At 41.9% G+C, this 19,870-nt stretch overlaps 2 protein-coding genes across 3 annotated transcripts; both read left to right on the top strand.

Moving 5' to 3' along the window:
- Nucleotides 1-593: 593 nt before the first annotated feature.
- ankrd33aa (ankyrin repeat domain 33Aa) lies at nucleotides 594-5,942 on the top strand. The gene is made up of 5 exons (XM_031845343.1): nucleotides 594-665; nucleotides 2,134-2,451; nucleotides 2,579-2,708; nucleotides 2,801-2,941; nucleotides 3,699-5,942. Exons 2-5 carry the CDS (start codon nucleotides 2,194-2,196, stop codon nucleotides 4,520-4,522), a joined length of 1,353 nt encoding a protein of 450 aa, XP_031701203.1. The 5' UTR covers nucleotides 594-665; nucleotides 2,134-2,193; the 3' UTR covers nucleotides 4,523-5,942.
- A 2,470-nt stretch (nucleotides 5,943-8,412) lies between these two features.
- acvrl1 (activin A receptor like type 1) lies at nucleotides 8,413-19,758 on the top strand. Of its 2 annotated transcripts, none has more exons than XM_031845406.1 (10): nucleotides 8,413-9,070; nucleotides 14,376-14,447; nucleotides 15,298-15,534; nucleotides 15,906-16,105; nucleotides 16,207-16,306; nucleotides 16,394-16,540; nucleotides 16,669-16,944; nucleotides 17,118-17,315; nucleotides 18,661-18,791; nucleotides 19,084-19,758. In XM_031845406.1, the coding sequence occupies exons 2-10, from the start codon at nucleotides 14,378-14,380 to the stop codon at nucleotides 19,228-19,230; spliced, it is 1,506 nt and encodes a 501-aa protein (XP_031701266.1). In that variant the 5' UTR covers nucleotides 8,413-9,070; nucleotides 14,376-14,377; the 3' UTR covers nucleotides 19,231-19,758. The 2 variants fall into 2 exon arrangements, with proteins under 2 accessions (XP_031701266.1, XP_031701265.1); XM_031845405.1 differs by having other exon boundaries at nucleotides 8,413-9,085.
- Nucleotides 19,759-19,870: the final 112 nt, after the last annotated feature.

The raw sequence follows: 19,870 nt of genomic DNA, 5'->3' as shown, positions 1-19,870 counted from the left end.
TGAGCATTTGTTTGCACGCATCACAGAATGTCCATGTGTTTCCATGCATGTCTGTGTGTGTCATCCCTGTCATGGGAATAATTACCAGCAAGGCCCCCTGGCTCAAAGTAACAGCAGGGCTAGTTTGTTGTCCCTGCAAATGGATTTACATGAGAAAACAGGCCCAAAAGGCTGTCTCCACTCACACAGACACACTGAAATTATTCAGGCAGATTTAGGAGCCATAGCCTCCATGATTCAGTCACAGCACTTATTTGGACAGTTAAGAGAGGTTTTCTCTGACACAACAGACGGGCAGCCGAGAGCTGTGGATGGACAGATTCAGAGAGAGCTGAGGAGACAAGTGAGAGAGAGAGAGGCGAAAAAGTGAGCCGACTATAGCTCAACAGACTGTAAGGGGAGCAAGGTTGGCTGTTGTCTGTTTCTTTCTCTTAATCCTTAAATCTTCTGTAATCAGGATGAGAGGGAGAGAGCATGTTGCCTGACTTAGGACAGCAGAGTCTATGTTGGTACCTGGACAGATTGCAGGCTGGAGAGGCATCCTAACTGGCCAAGAGTCAGCAGGAAGAAGGGAAGTCCAATTAATGAGTATGGTTCAACCACTGAGAACTATTTTTTTTTTTTAAAGAAGAAAGAGAAGAGGACTTATCCGTGGATCCGTTAGGGTAAGAATTTGCATTTACTATTTGCTCCAAGAAATCTTTCACTTTGCTTTGGCTCAATTTGTTGCACATATTTTTACACTCCACAGCTCATATTTGGGATCCAGCGGAAGAAGCTTGATCAGATAACAAGGTGCTGCTCAGCAGGAAGTGTAAGGCACAATGGCAGAGTTAAAATAGGAGCATTCTATATTTGTGCAGAAGGAGGAAGAGAGAGAAAGGTTTATGGGATTGTAATCTTCATTCTTCTGCATGGCACAATGTGGAAATAGGACCATGTGTTTGTGGTATTAAAAGAAGGTGTGCAGTGCTATCTGGCATTAAGTGAGAGCTTATCCAAAATATGCTATTACTCTAGAACATTGTCAGCAGGTGCAAAACTGCTTCAGTGCAATCTGTGTTAATTTGTGCCTAATTTGGATATGATGTAGAGATGTGTGCAGGGCAGCTTGAAGACTGAAACCCTCAATCCCTCACTGGAGAGCAATCGAGATCTTTCTCATGCTCAAAACATTAAGAACGACTACGTCTATCCCAACCTAAGCCTGAGCCTTGAGAAACAATGTCATCCCTGGATTCAAAATATCCTTCATACAAACATAACATTTGTATTTTATAGATTTATACCAAAAAAAAAAAACACTGGATATCAAAGTGCAGTTCTAATGCTCAGCAGTGTGGCACGGGTAAGACACCATGACAGATGCTGTCACTCGCCTGGCCTCCCATTGCTTCCGGCGCCATATGGCCTTTCTCAACCCAGTACATTCCTCCTACTATGCCTTCATTCACATGACTTTTCACAGACCAAGCTTCTGCAGTTGTACAATGTTTCTTGACCATCAACCGTATACCTGTTATTTATTTGTAGATATATATATATGCACGTATTGCACATTTTTATACATTTGAGTATTCATTATTTTGAAGTATATAATAGGGAAAATATTACTCTGAGTTATAACTACTCACTCTATTCTTCTATTCTATAATGGGCTGAGCGAGTGAACGGGCATTGGCAAAAAGCATGTTGCACAGTCAGCTTACACATCTTGCAAACAGATCAGCCGCTCTAACAGGAGGGCGGAGGTGAGGTGAAGCTCATCATCCTCTTCTAGGCACTGTGCCTTATACACACGCTAACTTCGAAAGCTGCCAATGTATTGATGTCATTCGTGCGTTCAGACTTGCATTAGATGCTTATTTTGAGGGGAAGAAATCATACACAATCCTAGATGGCACTAATAGAAATGCGGAACCGATATGCCTTTTGCACACAAATATTTTGCAGTCACCAACGCCTTTCTCATTAGGATAAGCACACAGTTTTGACAGTACCTGAATTGGAACATGAGATGCATCAGTTCAAGTTGTTACAGTCTTTTAGATGTTTATATCAGCAGCATGTGGCCACCGAGCACAGCATGTGTTTGTGTCCACAATGACAACTATTCATGTTTTCCTATTCAAGATGGAGATGGTGAGCAGCAGACCTGACACCCAGGTGTGATCCCAGGCAGAAGGGGGACCAATGGCCACCTCAAAGTATGACCCCCACCTGGGCGCAGGTCCATCTGAGGACTCGGAGAACCTCCTGGATGATTCTGACTCAGGGAGTGTGCTCTCTGACGACTCGGTGCTTCCCGACTATGAAAGTGAGGAAAAACACAGAGAGCCGGCTAAAACGTTGTATGAGGCCTGCGCTCGGAATGATCCCACATCCATGCGCAGGATCCTGGAGAGAGGAGTCACTAAAGACGAGGCCAATGACCTGGACATCAATGGCAGGGTGAGTTGGATTTCATTTCTCTTTTTATAACAGTGACTTTGACACAAAGTCAGAAATATATATTTCTCCAACAAAAAGGGTTTGATAGTCATGAAGGCGCATTTATCTCTACATTGTTCCCCCTCAGAATGGACTGATGTTGGCTGTGGGCAAAGGATTCATAGACATAGTCACCATGCTGCACACATGTCCAATAATAGACATCAACCACCAAGACAATGATGGCAACACCGCCCTCATGATTGCTGCTCAGGCAGGTATGTCTCATGACATATACACCACATAACCTCAACATCTAGTCTCAATTCATCAATCTACCATATTGACATTATGTTTGTTTTTTCCCCAGGTTTTGTGACTATTTTAAACTATATCCTTAACTTCTACTCTGGCGTGGACACCGAAGTCAGGGATCCCCGTGGCTTCACAGCTCTCATAAAGGCAGGCCTACAGGGCCGAGAAGAGTGTGTGTCCGCCCTGTTAATGCATGGTACGTTCATGGTACATAAGACCTCCTGTAAACGTTGCAGGAGGAACATCTGGTGTGTGTGCACACATGGAAAATAGATTTATTCAGAGGCAATAAGCCCAGGTTCCTACATTGGTGCAGACCATCACCATATATTTAATGGCTTAGGGGAAAACTCAATTTACAGTAAGGATGAAAGTATGACAACTAATGTGTGCAGCCCAGGGAAATGTATACCAAAAACTATAGATGTTATACGCATGTGATTTAGAGGGTAAACCAGGATATGTGATCAGTAAACTAATCTGGTCTTTTTTTCTCTCCAACCACGTTCTACTCAAAGTTTCAATTATGTCAGTGACAGATCATTTTACAAGCAAACAGAGTCATGTTTAAAATAGAAATATATGTCTGGTACTCTTGGTTTTGTTTTAACGCCTTGATTATTCATTAAGCGTGTTATCATATTCCTCCAATAATGAGAAACTGAATTATTAGAACCAGATAGCTTTAGAGAAAATCCGCAGAACTCTGGCCTGATTTTAGTACATTGTTTTCACCGAATATCAATCTATATCCTATTTCACCATGCTGTGAAATGGCCTGATTCCCTTCTGGAAGTGTGCACATCTACTCAATAAACTGTCCTCCAAATGTGACCACATGGTGGGGTCATTTTACTGATTTCCTCACATCCCTCAGCATCCAATGATTTTTAACTTGTTTCCTTGTTTTTACCGGGTGTTTTTTGCTATTTTTCTCCCCTTTTCATGCACAGGTGCAGATATGAATGCACTGGATCTGGTCCAAGATAGAGGTCTAAAGGATTGGGTCCTTAGGACTGGAGGGTTTGAGACTCTTAACAGAATCCACCGCCTGCAGGCTCATTCTGTCGCTGAGCAGTTCTGTGACAGCTACATTCCTGAGTGGCCTGAGCTGAAGCAACTGGTAGCAAAGGCCACAGCCATCAAAACAAACAGTCAAAAGCTGCAGCAGTGCTTAAAAGACAGTCTTTCTTTCACCTTCCCTCATGACCCCCAAGACAATGGGGTCATGGACCATATGGTGCGGATGACAACAGGCATCCACAGCCCCCTGATAGCCACTGGTTGCCGTCCACTCTGTCCCTCCAGCCCCCCAGCGATTGGCAGGCGACGGTTTGCTGTCCCTGAGCTGCTTGAAAAGCACAGCAGCAAGGAGTTAGAGGAGAGCACCGTGTCCCACAGTAAAGGCTCCATCACCACCTCAGCTTCTCTGGGTGCTGTGTCAGCCAACTCTGTATCTCTGACCTCCTGCTGCCAGGACACAGAGCGCAGGGATAGCAGGTCAGGTGGCATGAAAAGCTTCATTCCCCGCAGCATGGCATACCGGAACAGCATCTTCCCCTCAGGATGTATTCCCAAGATTGAAGTAACAAAATCTGGGGAGCCCACTCCAAAGAAAGAGAAAAAGAAGAAAAGGCAGAAGGGCTACCTGGAGCCTCCTGTCTGGAAGTACAAGGAGGCCAAGGAGGAGAAAAAGAGAGAGAAGGAGCAGCAGGAAAAGGAAAAAGAACAAGAGAAAAAACAGAAGGGGTCCAAACATTCATCAAGCCAAAAATGAGGATCATTGATTGAAAATCGTTTTTCTCTTTTCCTCAGAAAATGTCACTGTGATGAAGTCATGCGTGAGGAATGAGCATATGTGATTACAGTGAGGCCTGTTTCAACAGAAAACTAAGAAATTGCAAAACAATTTTGGAAGTGAGCAATTAACGATTGATGGATTTGAACTTTGGAAAACTGAAAAATTGTGAACCAAATATTATTTGGTTTTGAAGACGTACGGTGACATGTCTTAGTATGACTGACTTCTTCCTTCGAGGATTGGTAGATTAACTCTCACTGACCACAAACACCTGCAATGACATTATTTCATTTGGAGAACACTGTACATTTGTGAGGATTTTACAAGTCTGTGTATTTTCAATGATGGAATTTAACTGCAAGACAACCAAAGCAATAGCAAATACTGTTTACACAGTACATGTGAGCAATGGCCTTCAGCAAATGAACGATTGCGATGTGAAACGGAGGGAAAAGAGACAACAAATCTTGAAACTATGTGCTTTGCTCCTCTACTCCACAAGCTCTAAGTGACAGTGGCTGCTTTTTACGACCAAGAAATGAAGATCTGTCAGCACACAACTACTATAAGATGTATAAACTATGGTTCTTGAGAGTAATGCTGTTGGAAAAGTTTCAGAAACAGGAAGTGAACTGTAGCTATCATACATTGTCCGATTGACATCAGAACTGCTCAGTCAGCTGACACAATTTCAATATACTTGAGTGTTTCCTGCAATCCCTCAAATACGACCACCAGGGCAAGTTAAAGTCCATTTTACAGCATTATATAAATGAAATCAGTCCCTATTATGAGATCTAGTCAACACTCTTATTTTTCAAGGGTTATTCAATCTTCACTGTATACAACATGTAGCATATACCGGATGCCTTTTATTATGAATTGAAATACTTCAAACTGTTAGGCTGTGGCATGTGAATGATGTTAGCAGTGAAGATGCAGAAAAAAAATATTTTTAAATTTTGTCAGATCATGATTATGAGCTTAATGTACCATGTTTGATTGGCTTTTAATTGGACAACATTAATGCTGATTGCAAAAATGTGTTGGCACCAACAGCAGACCTCACACGTGGAGAGTTACCTTTGCATATGTATGTATATGTATGCATGTATGTACTATTTGCACATAATGTTACTCAGGAAATCTTTTGTGATACGTCGGGCATTATACCTTAAAAATCCGTCAAGGCAAGAGAATCTCTTTTGGGGTCCAGCTTTCATTGGTGCATTTAAAAATAGTCTGTGTATAGACCAACTTGGTAATTGACCAAATCATAACTAACTTATGAAGCTTTAATTGCAATACCTGTTCTGATTACAGCTAAATATATTTAAATAATTTTTATTAAAATAATGTATTTAGATACTGTTCTTACGAACAAATAGAGCATCATTTCTGGGGTTATTGATTTTAAAGTGGAAGCAGGAGGCACAATAAACTCATGAAAACGTGTGTTTGTATGCAAGCTTGGAATAAATTTACTGACCTTTTTAAGTGAATTTGTTTTTCTGCACTCCACCTCAGATTCGGTGATCTAAAAGAACCACGATATTGTATATTAGTGTGGTCACAGGACGTAATACACATTTGTTGTACAGTGACTGAAAAACAAACTTTTACAATTTTAAAGATACCGCTCTCACACAACTCCCCGAAACATTTTCCTATTTTACGACATGAATATATTGTATTTACACGCTAGAAATTCAACATTAACTTAACAGGCATGCGCGTGACGGATGAGCCTCTTGTCTTGGTAATTCTCTCCCAAAGTTACTTTGAGCTTCTTAAGGAAGCCTATAATGCAGGAAAGGAAGCTTATAATGCGCTCTCTGGAGTGGCACGAGATGGCTTTTGAACTCTGATCAGTAATCTTTTAATCCAATGTGCGGCATCATTACATAGCAATTAGCTTTTATTGGCAGTAACATAAAATCTATATGGCTGCTTTGATGTGCTCAAAAATATTTGATGGAATTATTTCTTTGAAAACAGTTAAATTTCACGTTTTGATTTTAAATTCTTTACATCAACATAGCAACTTCAACATTTTCTTATTATGTTTTTAGTATTTTGGCTCACTTCCTCTTCTCGGGGGGGGGGACTTGAGGTCAACTTTAAAATGAAACCCTCTCTAGACTTCTATGAAGGAACGCATTAGACTTAAAACCCGTCTACGTCTGTAAACATATAACATCATACAGTTAGAACACATAGGCTGGACCAGATTGTGCCCTCTGAAAATGAGGCACCACACTGTGAAGCACAAATACGAGCTGTGTGTCAGCTAAAATATTGACAATTTACTTTTAACCAACTGGGAGCAAAACATGTCTTCCCTTTATCAGGAATTTGCTCATGAAAAACTCACAGTATGAAAACATGTCTGCTAAAGCAAAATCCCATTTCCTCGACTCTAGCAGATTATGCAACAAATATAAGCTATCAGAAAAAATCTTAAGGGAATGAGACAGTGTGGCTCTTTGAATCACAGAGATTGGTAGAAAAGAAAAGTAAGTGCTGATTAAAAAAAGAACAACAATTTGCTCTTTTTTTCTACGTGACAGCTGATATGAGAGCTTCCAGCTGTTTCTTCAGTCTTAAGCCAAAAAGTGAAAGATTACAGCGCCTGAGAACAAGGGGGGGGGGGGGGGGGGGGGGGGGGATTTATATTACAGACATGAAGACATCTTTCTCAGGCTCTGCTGAGTGAAGTGTTTTCACACAGCCGGGTCTGTCTGGCATCCAAGAGACACTTTGACGGCCACAACTGCAATAACAGAAAGGCACTTGAGCACCATTGTGTTATCCTCAATTTGTTTAGCAAAGTGAAGTTTATTTAGACAAAAACAAAAATCATCTTAAAGTCCCACTTCACTCAGAAATGTGTTTTGCTTATTATTACTGCAAATGGATGTTTTACCTTTACTGTGCAGAATTATGTATGTGCAGAGTTTGACATTAAGGCCGTTTTCACGTTTAACTCATTTAAGGTGGAAAGTTTAGAATAACAATGTACCCCATGACAACGTGAAAACACTGGCAAATGTTTGTAGAGACTAACCTGCAGAGAAATATCACCTGAATATGCGGCACCGTTCGCTCGTGGGGTCATGAGCCTGGAAGACAGCTCAGGACTTGTGTGCCCTTTTATAACCATCAATTAAAGGAGGAGATGGAGAGGATCTCCCTTCAGCTTTACGCAGCTTTATAGCACGTTTCAGTGCTAAGTTGTATGGCCCACTTCACTGCTCTCACAGCAGCGTTTTTGGCCACAGCAGGCAGCTGTTTTCAGTGAAATAGCTCTGAAAACCCACTGTACAAGCTGGTGAACATGGTGGAGCATTTAGCATCTAAAGAGCCTTATTCCCATCAGGAGTTGGTTGAAACAAGAAGCAGCGCTAATAGACTGAATATTTGACTGACATTCTTTCGGTGGAGAGCAACACGACTCCAGAAGTTGGATGTGTAAATAAGCAACTGTTTGCTATCAACCCACTATGTCAACTGTCAATTGTTTCCGTTATTGCAGTTTTGCATAATCATTCTGGATTTTTCAATGAGAAGAGTATAGGCTACATAAATGTATCAGATGCAAAAAAAAAAATGTCATATGAAAGTTAGAAAATGTCTGGAGGGGATCATTGTTGTTAAAAAAGGCTACATAATAAAGGCTCCACTGGCTCCTGAATTTATATATATTTTTAAAAGGATTATGGTTAAAAATGGAGGATGCAAACTGGGAAAGGTACTGAGTACTTCTTGTTTTTGAACACATGCATGTTATTATATGGTGGGGTCTTTGAAGCACATTCCTTTCAGTGCAGTGAAGACAGCAGTCCACAGGGGAAAGAGGAAAATGAGAGGTTTAGGCAAGCAACAGGAAAACCGCTGTGAGAACACATTCCAGACAGAGCAGACTGTGCGGGACAATAAAGGGTGGGACAAAGCTGTATACTATTTAAAAAGCTGTAATCTCGCCTTTAGATCGGGACTGTAGACAACAACAAAAACGTTCATACTTAGGACTTGCAGAGCGCCTTCAATTGTGAGGTTCTCAACGCGGAAGGAGTCTGGTTCCAAACCGACGACGGTGTTGTCGGTTTATCAGCGCAGATTTGGACTTGAGATAGCTGCCTTCAGCGCGCTTGTTTTGTCGTCCTGCCAGCAAACAGCTGACAGTTCTTCTCATTTTCCACTTCTTCCACAAGTAGAGGCATCGCTTTTTTTTTTTGTTAAAACAAAGTGGGCAGTTTTAAATTTTTTGGAGCAATAAGGGAAAACTGCGGACGAACTTTTCCCAGAGACAGCGGTCGGCCGTCAGCGAAGCAGGAAAGGATGTGAACATCTGTAATTAAGCCGAAAAGTACAACGATTTACTCCACTCGTGGCATGGAGCCAGTTGCGTTTTAAACGCATCTTCTACTTTTGATTTGAAACGCTTTGGCCCCGGAGGCAGGGATACTTCGAGCTGGCTGTGATATGGGAGAGGTGCGACGTTTGAGTCTGTCAGGTTAAAAGGCGAGTATAAAACAGGTAAGTTAGGCTGATGGGGAACACAATGCTTTTCTCTTTCTGTGTGTGTGTGTGTGTGTGTGTGTGTGTGTGTGTGTGTGTGCGTGCGTGCGTGCGTGTGTTTGATGCTGTGCTGTGATTTCATTACTAGCTTAAGATGTAAATACAGCTTACACTTAAGTCACCTTTGACTTCACTCCACGTGTTTACAGATGTGCATGTAATTTCGACTCCACAAAATGTATCTTAAAGCTACCTATAGTGACACGTACAACTACTAGACCGATAAATCAATGAAGTCGATAGAATGGCAATATTAGCTTATTGCAGCCGAAATATAGACATAGCGTACAGAAATGCAAAATATTCGTTTGAGGTAGCAGTGTTGCCATTATGTACAGTAGTTTGTCCACCAGAGAGCACTGACAAGTTTATTGATTACCCATAAAATGTCATATGTCACATATCAGTCTCTTTTATTTTTATTTATGTGTTCGTGTAAAAAGAAAAGGCTATTGGCTCACATAATCGTAGAATATTTCTTAAACTATCATACATTGGTATCGACATCAAAACGTATCCTGTATCGGTCAGGCTATAATTACAAGATACTTTCACAGATTAAAATGTATTACCATCTGATAAATATGACTTGTTATTAAACAACCCAAACAAATTTGAAACAGGTAAAAGTACCTCTTCCTCAACCGGTTACATAATTAAACTGCTGCTTGAATAAGAATGCATAAGTAATAATGATCACATTATATAATACATGATAATGTATTATCATTCTGCTGCATAATAGTTTTTTTTACTTTAAGTATGGGCCTAAGTTCACCCACTGCATCATTTTGAAAAATGTAAAAAGTTTACAGGGGGCTGAGCGATGAAACCACGCCCACTTAGTTTTGATGAAATAAGCCGTGACGCAGCATCGACAAAAATACGAAAGCCAGAGCTGATGACAGTTTCAGTAGCTTGGAAAATAGCAATAATGCACGGAGCACTGACATTGATGGATTTACATCAGACCACAAATGTGACAAGAAGTAAACGCAGTCCCTTGGCCTTACCTCCCCGCCACTGGGAGACTGCTTTGCCGGGAGGAGAGCGAACGCCAGCTTTGAACATGGACCCAAGCGTCTCCGTCTCCGGAGCGGCCGTTTGTTTTCCTCCTGGCTGTAACGGCTCCTAGCAGCAGTGAGGAGGGACCCAGCTGGCCACCAGCCCGCTGCTCTGCTCATTTTCTGTAACCAGTGTAACATTAGCGTGACAACATGGAGGAATTAGCAAGATAACGTTAGCTAGCTAACCAGCCAGATGCTAAATCCGCTGTGCTGTGATTGTAATGCACAGTGGGAAGCCGTGGGGTTGGGGCTGCTGATTTTATGTCATGACTTATGATTGGTGATTAGTCCCAAATGGTCATTTTGAGCCCTTTTCAATCATAAAATGCAGATTTTTATAAATTTGGAAAGAAATTTCAATATTAAAACCAGGCTTGATGTGTTTCATCACAATAGTCATCCCATTTAGTTCATATCTTAAAAGACACATTTAAGTGTGCAGGTACTCTTTAAAGTAAGATTACATGGTTTCATATCTATTTCTGCTTAAGTAAATCAGTTAAATACTTCCGACAAAAATGGCCTATTGCTTAGTAGCAAAAGTTCATACCTCTTTCCTCTCATGTGCAGAATTGACATATTTGCTGGAGGTGTATAGCCCAGGCCATGATTCAAAGCTGCATTTCTCCTTCCTGCATATTGCTTTCTGGTCACTCTGCTTCACCCATCACACACACACACACACACAGGGAATATACGTGCCTTTCTTCCACAGACCTGCATTCGTCATAGGTATGCATGTGAGAGCATGCAGACGGTGACTGAGCCATAAAGCCTGCTAAGCCTAGCTTTGTCTGTGAAATGGAGATACAATCAGTCTGTCGCTGGGACTAGCAGACAGTCACAAAAGGTTTTTAACACACAGATAGAACACAAGTGTGTTACATGTGTGGCTATGTTATTAAAAAGAACATAATTTGATGTCTCGCCATATAAAACACATAATATAAGCTTTTACGGTAACAGCGCTTAGAGTAACTTTCCAGAGTTATAGGACTTTTTTAGTATGATGAGGCCCAGTTGAGGGGCTGTTGGATGCTGATGCGCTATGCCATGCCCCCACCATCCACCACTATAACCACACAGTCATCCAGATGGAATGAGAGATCTGCCTCCCAGAGTTAACACTCTGTAGATGAGGGGAAGAGATGACAATGGATCTTTTTCCCTTGGGTCAGGAGGGTGTAACGTTGGACAGGAGAGAGCTCAGAGAGGAAGTGTGCTGGAATCTAAAGTCAGGCTTCCTACGATGGAGGACAGGATTACTGCTCTCTCCTATGTTAGGATGATAAAAGTGATAGCTAGAGGAAATAAGACACAGTCATGCTGCTCCTCCTCTGGGAATAAATTCATTGTGCGGGTGAAGTATAGTGTTTACGCTATTCCTCCACTGGACCCACAGCTTAACGACCACTGACATGGAGGTTGCATGATACAGGAAGTGCTTTTTTTTTTTTTTTTTAAATATGGCTTGTGGTTTTAGCGAGTCGTGCGAGCACCGTGCATTGAGTTCTCGTTTGCTGAGCTGGAGCCTCACAGCTAACCCACGTAGGAGGAAAGTCTAAAGATAGCTTAACAGACATTTTTGATCATTTCTCATGTCAAATGGAAATCTAATCTAGCAGAGATTTGACACTTGATTTGACACTTTGATGGGAAACTCCGTTCAAACATGTTCTCATTTTCAAAACAGCCAGCTATGAGTATACAATAGATGCATTTTAAAGACAAAAGGTCAACATTATTGAAATAAACAAATAAAAATAAGCAGGCACAGAGAGTGAGAGGTCAGTAAAAAGTAAAAACACAGATATTCATGCTAAACACTTTCACGCCTCTGGTTTCTTCTCAGTGACACTTGACACTAATGAAATGATGAAGGTAATGTGATGGCTTCCTGTAGTTTATTAAATATATCTAGCTGCATCAAAACTAAAGGAGGATATCCGTAGTATTGTGCTGCTGACATGTGCAAGTTCCTCTGCCAGATGTGTGCAGGTCAAGGGTTATTAGCTGTGTGTGAAGTAGGATTTCTATAGGAGTATTTGACAAATAAACATGCAGTGCTGTTCACTTACAGTTAGCAATGGCTAATCCAAAAAATGTGCCTATTTTAGAAAGCAGACTTCCATTTTAAATTACAGACTGGAGCAGGAATCTATTTAAATAAACGTGTAGTTTTGAAACAGTTCAGTGATCAGTCTGTCTAATAATAATGTATGCAGTATGGCCAAACAGGTTAAAGAGGTAAAGCTGTTTTGTCCGTGCCTTCATTTTCTAAGTTCATTCTGATTCTGTGTTCGACATTATTTTTAAGTCTGTAAGTTGTGGGAACAGACTGTCTAACTGGTGACGTTTTACATACTAGAGATGTAGCCTTTAGGCCTAACAGGGATTCAATTCAGTTCACAACTCGTTTCTTGTCAGATTTGTAAATTCGGTTTTGAATCATTAACCTATAGCTGCATTAGCTTTAAGCAACACAACAGTTAAAGTGGCATATATGACAGTATTTAAAAAGAAATGATTTCAATTGATTGATTTTTACCAGACTGATGTAGTTACATTGGCACTACTTATAACTGATCCAATGAATGACACATTACTACCCGAGAGGGATGAATCGTTTTCGCCCACCTTTCCTCAACCTCAACGGTTTTCTGAACAGTCCCTGCTCTTACTTGCCAACATCCGGTTAGTTTTATAATGTATGACTTTTCTCAAGCAGGTGTTAGGCATCTTATTTTTCACAACATGAATGTCTGCCTTCAGGGCAGGAAACATGTTTATGTAATCAAAGACCTGTAGTTTTCTTTGAAACATGGTTTGCACGAGTGATCTTAGAAGATGCTCAAAGTGCATCCAAAATGTATTTCTATTGAGAGATTAAGACAAAACTAGACCTGTAAAACTTTATCGCCACATGTTATCCTGTATTGTTCTTTGGCTAGTGACACAGGGAAAAGACTCAAAAGTGCCAGTTATAGATGTTCGCCATCGGGAAACACCTTGTATCCTTTTTGGCATCGCTCTCGTGTATCTGAATGCACACAGCCCAATTGGCGATTGCACACCTGAGGTTACCAGACAGACCTCAGGTGTTGCATATAATACAGAGTGCGAGCATCATTTTCTCCTCTTACTCTGATGATTAAAGAAGCTGCCAGCAGGCCCTAATAGATCCAGAGTCTGAGCAAATAGTGCCGAACCACATTAGCCATCTAAACTGCTCCTAACTCACTGCCTTTCAAACAACGGCATTTCCAAATGACGTGCTTTTTAGGTGATAGGAATACTGTTGCTAAATAATGGCAAAGAAAGACCTCGGGGTTTGGGTGCTTTTTTGTGTGTGTTTTTAGACGGACAGTATGGTGAATTAATCACCATTTTTATGTTTTTTATTATTCCTTGATGACAAGGAATAAATAATCTAAATTGTGCACAGAACATAAAAAACCATGAAGCTTTTAGGAAACGTGCATAAGATCTGTTAGAGTAGATATTTATAGTGTTTTAAACTACATTTTATTTACTAATAATTGTATTTAAATGTAGCATAAGCTACCTGGGAGTCAGGTTACAGACTAGAGTGTGCTTCAGCAGTCAGAGGCTGAGTCTTGTATGACGGCCCTCCTGCTTGCGTGACCCTCAGCAGTGCAGTCCAAAACAATGAGCAGACCCGAGTCTCGCCGGGCCAGCCGGGTGGGGCCACTCAATGGCAGGAAGCGTAGCCATCAATATTTACTTTGCGAGCAGGGTAGTCGAGGAGTCGACAGGCCTGGAGCCTGGGCAGCACAGTGCCACACGCAGTCTCGGCACACATACACAAACATTTTGGAGTGCTGTTACAGCCTCTTTTCCCTAAGCCTCCTTTTCCCACCCAATGCAATTACAACACAGGCAGACAGGCTGGGCCCTCGGACTGTTGTTGACCTCATAGCTTCCTCTGCCAAAGAGTCCGGTCTTTAACCATCCACTCCTCATAGACGCTATTAACTCACAGTCGGTAAATTCCAATCACATAGCAGTTCAAATGTCTGGGCCGTATTTTTTTCCATAATACCCCAAATCAAATTTCTGGTTTCTCATTATGACAGTTCCTAATAAAAAGACAACACTAATTCTATTATCGTGATTTGATAATATTAAGTGTTATTAATAATTTTGTTCCTGTTTCACAGAGATGGGAAGCTCTGGTCTGCTCACAGTGGTGCTCACAGTGGCGTGTCTGTGGATCTCTGCTGTCCATGCAGGTAGGTTAATGGTTAGATCTAGAAAAGCATTGTGGTTAAGAGCATCCACTTTGCTACATTCATTGAAAGCTCCATCAAAGATTTCTGACAATGAATGACATTACTATTACATGACGGGGTCACTAGCGCGACAGAAGGCACGGAGTATGCAGCTTTTAGTTCTTTGTGCGAGCTGGAGAATCAAAACATGGACAGTATTGTTTAGTCTCACGAGTCTCACCAATCCTCCACTGTGAAACAAAAGGCAGACAAGCTCGGGCAGGCAGAGTGCACACTACCTTCCCTGCATGAAATGCAGAGTCAAAGTAAATAAGTGGCTGGTGAAGACAGTCAAATATCAAGTTAGGTAATGGTGGCCCAAACCAAATAGTCTGTTTTAAGAATTGGTTATGAGGGGGTCCTGGCTTTTTCACTAATTTTGTGGGTTGTCTTCTTTATTTAAGGCAGACATTTAGTTATGAGAATGCCTTTGCTGCATGTCTTTGTGCCTTTCCATGCACACACAGTCATTTGAACTTGTATGCTACTGTGTGCATGAAAAGGGTATAAAAAGTACCATAATCACCATGAAAATCATCATTCGTCATTCAGAATTTTAACTTTCTATTGTTCTATATTATCCAACTACCCCTCCTGGTTAACTACACAGCCTTTGTGATCTGTGTGATGTCTTGTGGCTGCCAGGAAATGTCACAAACATATTTATTTCTATTACCAGTAGGGTTCCCCCTTGAGGAAGCCACATCTCTTCAGCAGTAGAGTGTTGCTAGTAATCCGTGAATAGTGATTTGTGTGATGTAAGACCTGCCTTTCTATCAACACTGGCTGTGTGTACTTCCTTGTGCTTAAGATTCTGAAGACGATGGGAAGCTGAATTGCACATGCGAGAATGAAAAAGGCACATGCAGGAACGGAACTTGCGAAGGCGACATCTGCTTCTACATGTGGGTGCGCGGCAAAGAGGAGAAGGGCTGTTTTTCATTAGCTAACCGCTTGGAGCAGTGCTTCACCTCCTTCGAGGGCTTCTTTGTCCACTGCTGCAGAGAGAATCTGTGCAACGCCTTCACCACAACACCTCCAAACATAAGTCAGTATTCACCACCTTTGCTCTACTATATTTTAACAACACATTTATGAATCTGTGGAACTGACCCTCTCAGTCACACAGTTCAGAGCACATCCTGCAGTACGTTGTACTGAAGGGATTCAAAGCTTCGCTCTAGATAGTAACTGGTTCCCCCTTGTGGTCAGTTAGAGCAAATTGAAACTGTGTGGCTTTTTTTGGATGACGATGCAATGTCATGTTACCAGTTTAGTGTTTCCTTTAATCAAAATATGAATTCCAAACTTTTCCTACTCAATGTACTGAAATGTTCTCAACTGGTTCCTCAAACTTAAACGTGTGCGTGCGTGTGCGTGTGTGTGTGTGCCTGAATTGGTATGTGTATCCTGATGAAGAGCCGACCACAACGCCCCCAGAGCACAGTCATCCAGAGCTGTGGATCACGTTGTCTTTGCTGCTGTTCATCATTACTGCCAGCGTGTTTGGCCTGGTGCTTTTCCTGCGCTTCCGTCGTGCACATAGCAGGCTGACAAACGTCGAAGAGCATGATGTCACCATGCTCAAGGTCCCCAATGGAGATGACCCCACCTACGGCGTAAGAGGCATTTCATGTTTGACATGAGACACAACACCATCAAAATATGTTCACGTTTTTTGAGTTTGCACATTTGGATTATTTCTGTGTCTCTGTCTCAGGATATCTTTGATGAGTTTTGCACATCAGGGAGTGGGACAGGGCTGCCCTATCTGGTCCAAAGGACGATGGCCAGACAAATCTCACTTGTCCAGTGTGTCGGTCAGTTTTCTTCCTTACCGCTGCTGCTCCTCTTTGTCCTGTTTTGTTTATTACTTCGCAGTAAAGTAATTCTCACTCGGTTTCCAGGTAAAGGCAGGTATGGGGAGGTGTGGAGGGGAACTTGGATGGGGGAGAGTGTGGCTGTCAAGATATTTTCCTCAAGGGACGAGCAGTCCTGGTTCAGAGAGACCGAGATCTACAATACTGTACAGCTGCGACACGATAACATACTGGGTAAGGCAGCAGATAAAAGATTTTTTTCTTGTGATACGTTTTCTGTGCAAAGAAAGGTGCAATGTCATTTTTAAAAGCATCAATCAAAAGACAGACGTTGAAATAGCAATCTCCTATTCTGGCTTTAGGTTTCATAGCCTCTGACATGACATCCAAGAATTCCAGCACCCAGCTGTGGCTCGTCACACACTTTCATGAGCTGGGTTCCCTCTACGACTTCCTGCAGTACAGCAGCTTGGAGCCGGAGAGCTGCCTGAAGATGTGCCTGTCTGTGGCCTGTGGCCTGGTCCACCTTCACACTGAGATTGTCAGCTCCCAGGAAAAGCCAGCTATCGCCCACCGAGATCTGAAAAGCCGAAACATCCTGGTAAAGCGGAACGGGCAGTGCTGCATCGCTGACCTAGGTGAGGGTTGTGCAGGAGCAATGGACACAATTAATCTGTTCGACTTGTAGTTGATTAATTAGTTATAATTGATTGTATTGAGACAAAACAGCTGATTCATGCTGACTTTGATAGTTTTGTAATTCACGACAAATTAAAAGGTTGCATCTGTTCGCTGTGCCTACTCTCGTCAGGTTTGGCTGTGATACACTCTCAGTCTCACGACTACCTGGATGTGGGCAACAATCCTCGCGTGGGGACCAAGCGCTACATGGCTCCTGAAGTGCTGGATGAGACTATTCGTATGGACGTCTTTGAGTCCTACAAGCAAACTGACATCTGGGCCTTGGGCCTAGTCTTCTGGGAAATTAGCCGCAGGACCATAGTCAATGGTAAGGGGACAACAGCCAATGAGAATATTTTGCCTTTACAATCATTTGCAGAGAGATTTGGAGATTTGAGCTTTTACTTGTTGAAATTACAGGAAGAAAATGGTACTTTGTGTATTTTTATTAAGGCGACTATAATAATACCCAAACCAGAACCCTTAAGTGTACCGCACATTTATGCATGTGCACATGTATGCGCTAATGCACGCACCATAGCCTGGCTATTGTATATTGCTGTCTGGCCGTCTCAACATGATCTTTTATTGTGGAAGGACCATTGTTTGTCTTTATATTGGGTTCAGTGATAATGAATGGGACAGAGCATGATAAATGTCTATGCAAGCGCTGAAAACAATATTGTTATTGTTGTTTTAATTGTGGTGAAAACCGGGACAATTTGGTAGTTTTTTGTTGAAAATGTGGACATTTTAGTAATTTACACATCTTTGTTGAGACTTGGGACACCCAGCCAAGTCAAAACCTCTGGTCACCTTAATTTATATGTCAATCTATCTTTTAAAAGTTGATGTATTGGGCAAATGCAATAGCTGGGTGGTTGAGGCGCATACCACATGGGTACAAATGCCCTGAGCGGCGAGCCCCCATCATTGTTTCCAGTCATTTTCTGTCTCCCTCCACTATCACTATCAAATAAAGGCAATGCCTAAATGCCTAAAAAAAAAAAAAAAAAAGCTGATGTACTGCACATCATAATGAAATGTGTTTGCGCTGTCATTTCTGTCTGGCTCTGTTTACATAAGAGGCAGTCAGTCCCATGTCTCTCAGCACTCCAGTGTTTTCCTAGTCTGTGTCTGTCTCTACTATCCTCTCTCATGATTAGCACTGCAGTAATTATAAACAGTCTTATCTGGTGTCAGCACGGTCTTGTACATAGTCCAGATGCAAGCACACACCCATGTTGAAACGACCACGCACACACACAGGCACAGACGTACTTAGTCCAGATGGATAGACATTCATAACTTTGACACACACACACACACACACACACACACTCACCAGGCCTTGCAGATTTCCATCCCAGTGTATTCGCCAGGGAATTATATCTTTCCCTGCTGTCTTGTTTAGTCAAACATACTTTACAAAACTCCCACAACGGACTATCATGTTCTATTTCAAGCCTTGCAAGAAGAGGAATGTATGTTCTGATAATGTTTGAGGAGTTAAATTTGAGGTAGTTATCTACTCATGAGGTTGATAATGGGTTTCAATATTATTACAGCCGCCCACTGAGTCCCACAACCAAGGTAGTTGGTTGTTGTACTTATGCTCAACTGGAGAAGAAACGGCACACTGAATCTTTTTTTTCTCTTTTGGATTATTTTAGCGATCGTGGAAGAGTACCGCCCTCCCTTCTTTGACCTGGTGCCCGTAGATCCCAGCTTTGAGGAGATGAAGAAGGTGGTGTGTGTGGACCAGCAGAGGCCCAGTCTGCACAACAGGCTCCATTCCCACCCTGTAGGCCATCGGATGACACACACACACACACACTCAGACAAGTGCAATTATATTTTCCAGGGCTACTATAATCTCGGTACAGGTTATCACCACTTCCAACCTTTAGCACAAACATATTTTTGAATTTACAGTTCCGCTAGATAAACAGGCATGCAAGAAAACACGTCAACATAGACACCTGATGATGGAGTGTAGAGCACATACTCTGCAGGATACACAATAACGGTGCCACACGTGTTTCATTCTACCGGGATGGCCAGATGTTATATTACATGTGTCTCTGTTTGTCCAGATTCTGTCGGCCATTGTGAAGATCATGAAGGAGTGTTGGTACCAGAGCCCACCAGCCCGCCTCACTGCCCTGCGGGTGAGGAAGACACTCACCAAACTGGACCATGACAGTGACTTCAACATTGAAAAACTCAAGCGGGACATCTAGACCACAGCACCGGGATGAAACAGGGACAAAAGACTGAAAACGCCAAGAGGGATTATGCACCAAAAGCACAAAGTGCATATCATTAGCATGTTTAAGGCTAATGACTCTCACAGTCACTGCATTATATTAAAACCACATGACTATAGCAGTAGTGTCTAGACTGGCTCCCAAGGCTATTTTTCTTTGCGTAGCCTTATTTTTATCTGCCATTTTTCTGGGGCCTCAGACCAAAAGGCTCCAAAAGAAAACTATTAAGACCAAATAAAATGATGTATATTTATTTTTTTAATGTTCAGCTAAAGGACATGTCCAAAGCACAATAATTAACACCGAACAATTCATAGGCTGTTCAACACACATACGGTTTTATTATAAATTCCCCCATCGTCAGGAAAATCTGGCATGGCCAAATTACTCATCATTTTAATCAAGAAGAGGAAGAGCACGTCATTTTGGACTTTCTCTGAAATACAGTTAAATTGCACAATGGGTTTTCCCAAAAATGACCAAAGTTACAGATAACTTGATGGGGGGGGGGGGGGGGGGGGAAGATCGGAAGAGCGTCGTAGAGTTGGCTAAGGCTAATGACTCTCACACTACTGCTATAGTCATGTGGTTTTAATATAATGCAGTGACTGTG

The sequence above is a fragment of the Anarrhichthys ocellatus genome, unplaced genomic scaffold (assembly GCF_004355925.1).
Source record: "Anarrhichthys ocellatus isolate YVR2014 unplaced genomic scaffold, GSC_Weel_1.0 scaffold5, whole genome shotgun sequence".
NCBI classification, from domain to species: Eukaryota; Metazoa; Chordata; class Actinopteri; order Perciformes; family Anarhichadidae; genus Anarrhichthys; species Anarrhichthys ocellatus.
The sequence above is the reverse complement of the archived record's forward strand: the minus strand, read 5'-3'. Positions and strand labels throughout refer to the sequence as shown.

Coding starts and splice junctions, on each gene's coding strand:
- acvrl1 (XM_031845406.1), top strand. CDS start 14,378: ATGGGAAGCTCTGGTCTGCTCACAGTGGTGCTCACAGTGGCGTGTCTG. Junction 15,535..15,905: donor CACAACACCTCCAAACATAA/GTCAGTATTCAC, acceptor ATCCTGATGAAG/AGCCGACCACAACGCCCCCA. Junction 16,945..17,117: donor GTGCTGCATCGCTGACCTAG/GTGAGGGTTGTG, acceptor TACTCTCGTCAG/GTTTGGCTGTGATACACTCT.
- ankrd33aa (XM_031845343.1), top strand. CDS start 2,194: ATGGCCACCTCAAAGTATGACCCCCACCTGGGCGCAGGTCCATCTGAG. Junction 2,452..2,578: donor ACCTGGACATCAATGGCAGG/GTGAGTTGGATT, acceptor GTTCCCCCTCAG/AATGGACTGATGTTGGCTGT. Junction 2,709..2,800: donor CATGATTGCTGCTCAGGCAG/GTATGTCTCATG, acceptor TTTTTTCCCCAG/GTTTTGTGACTATTTTAAAC.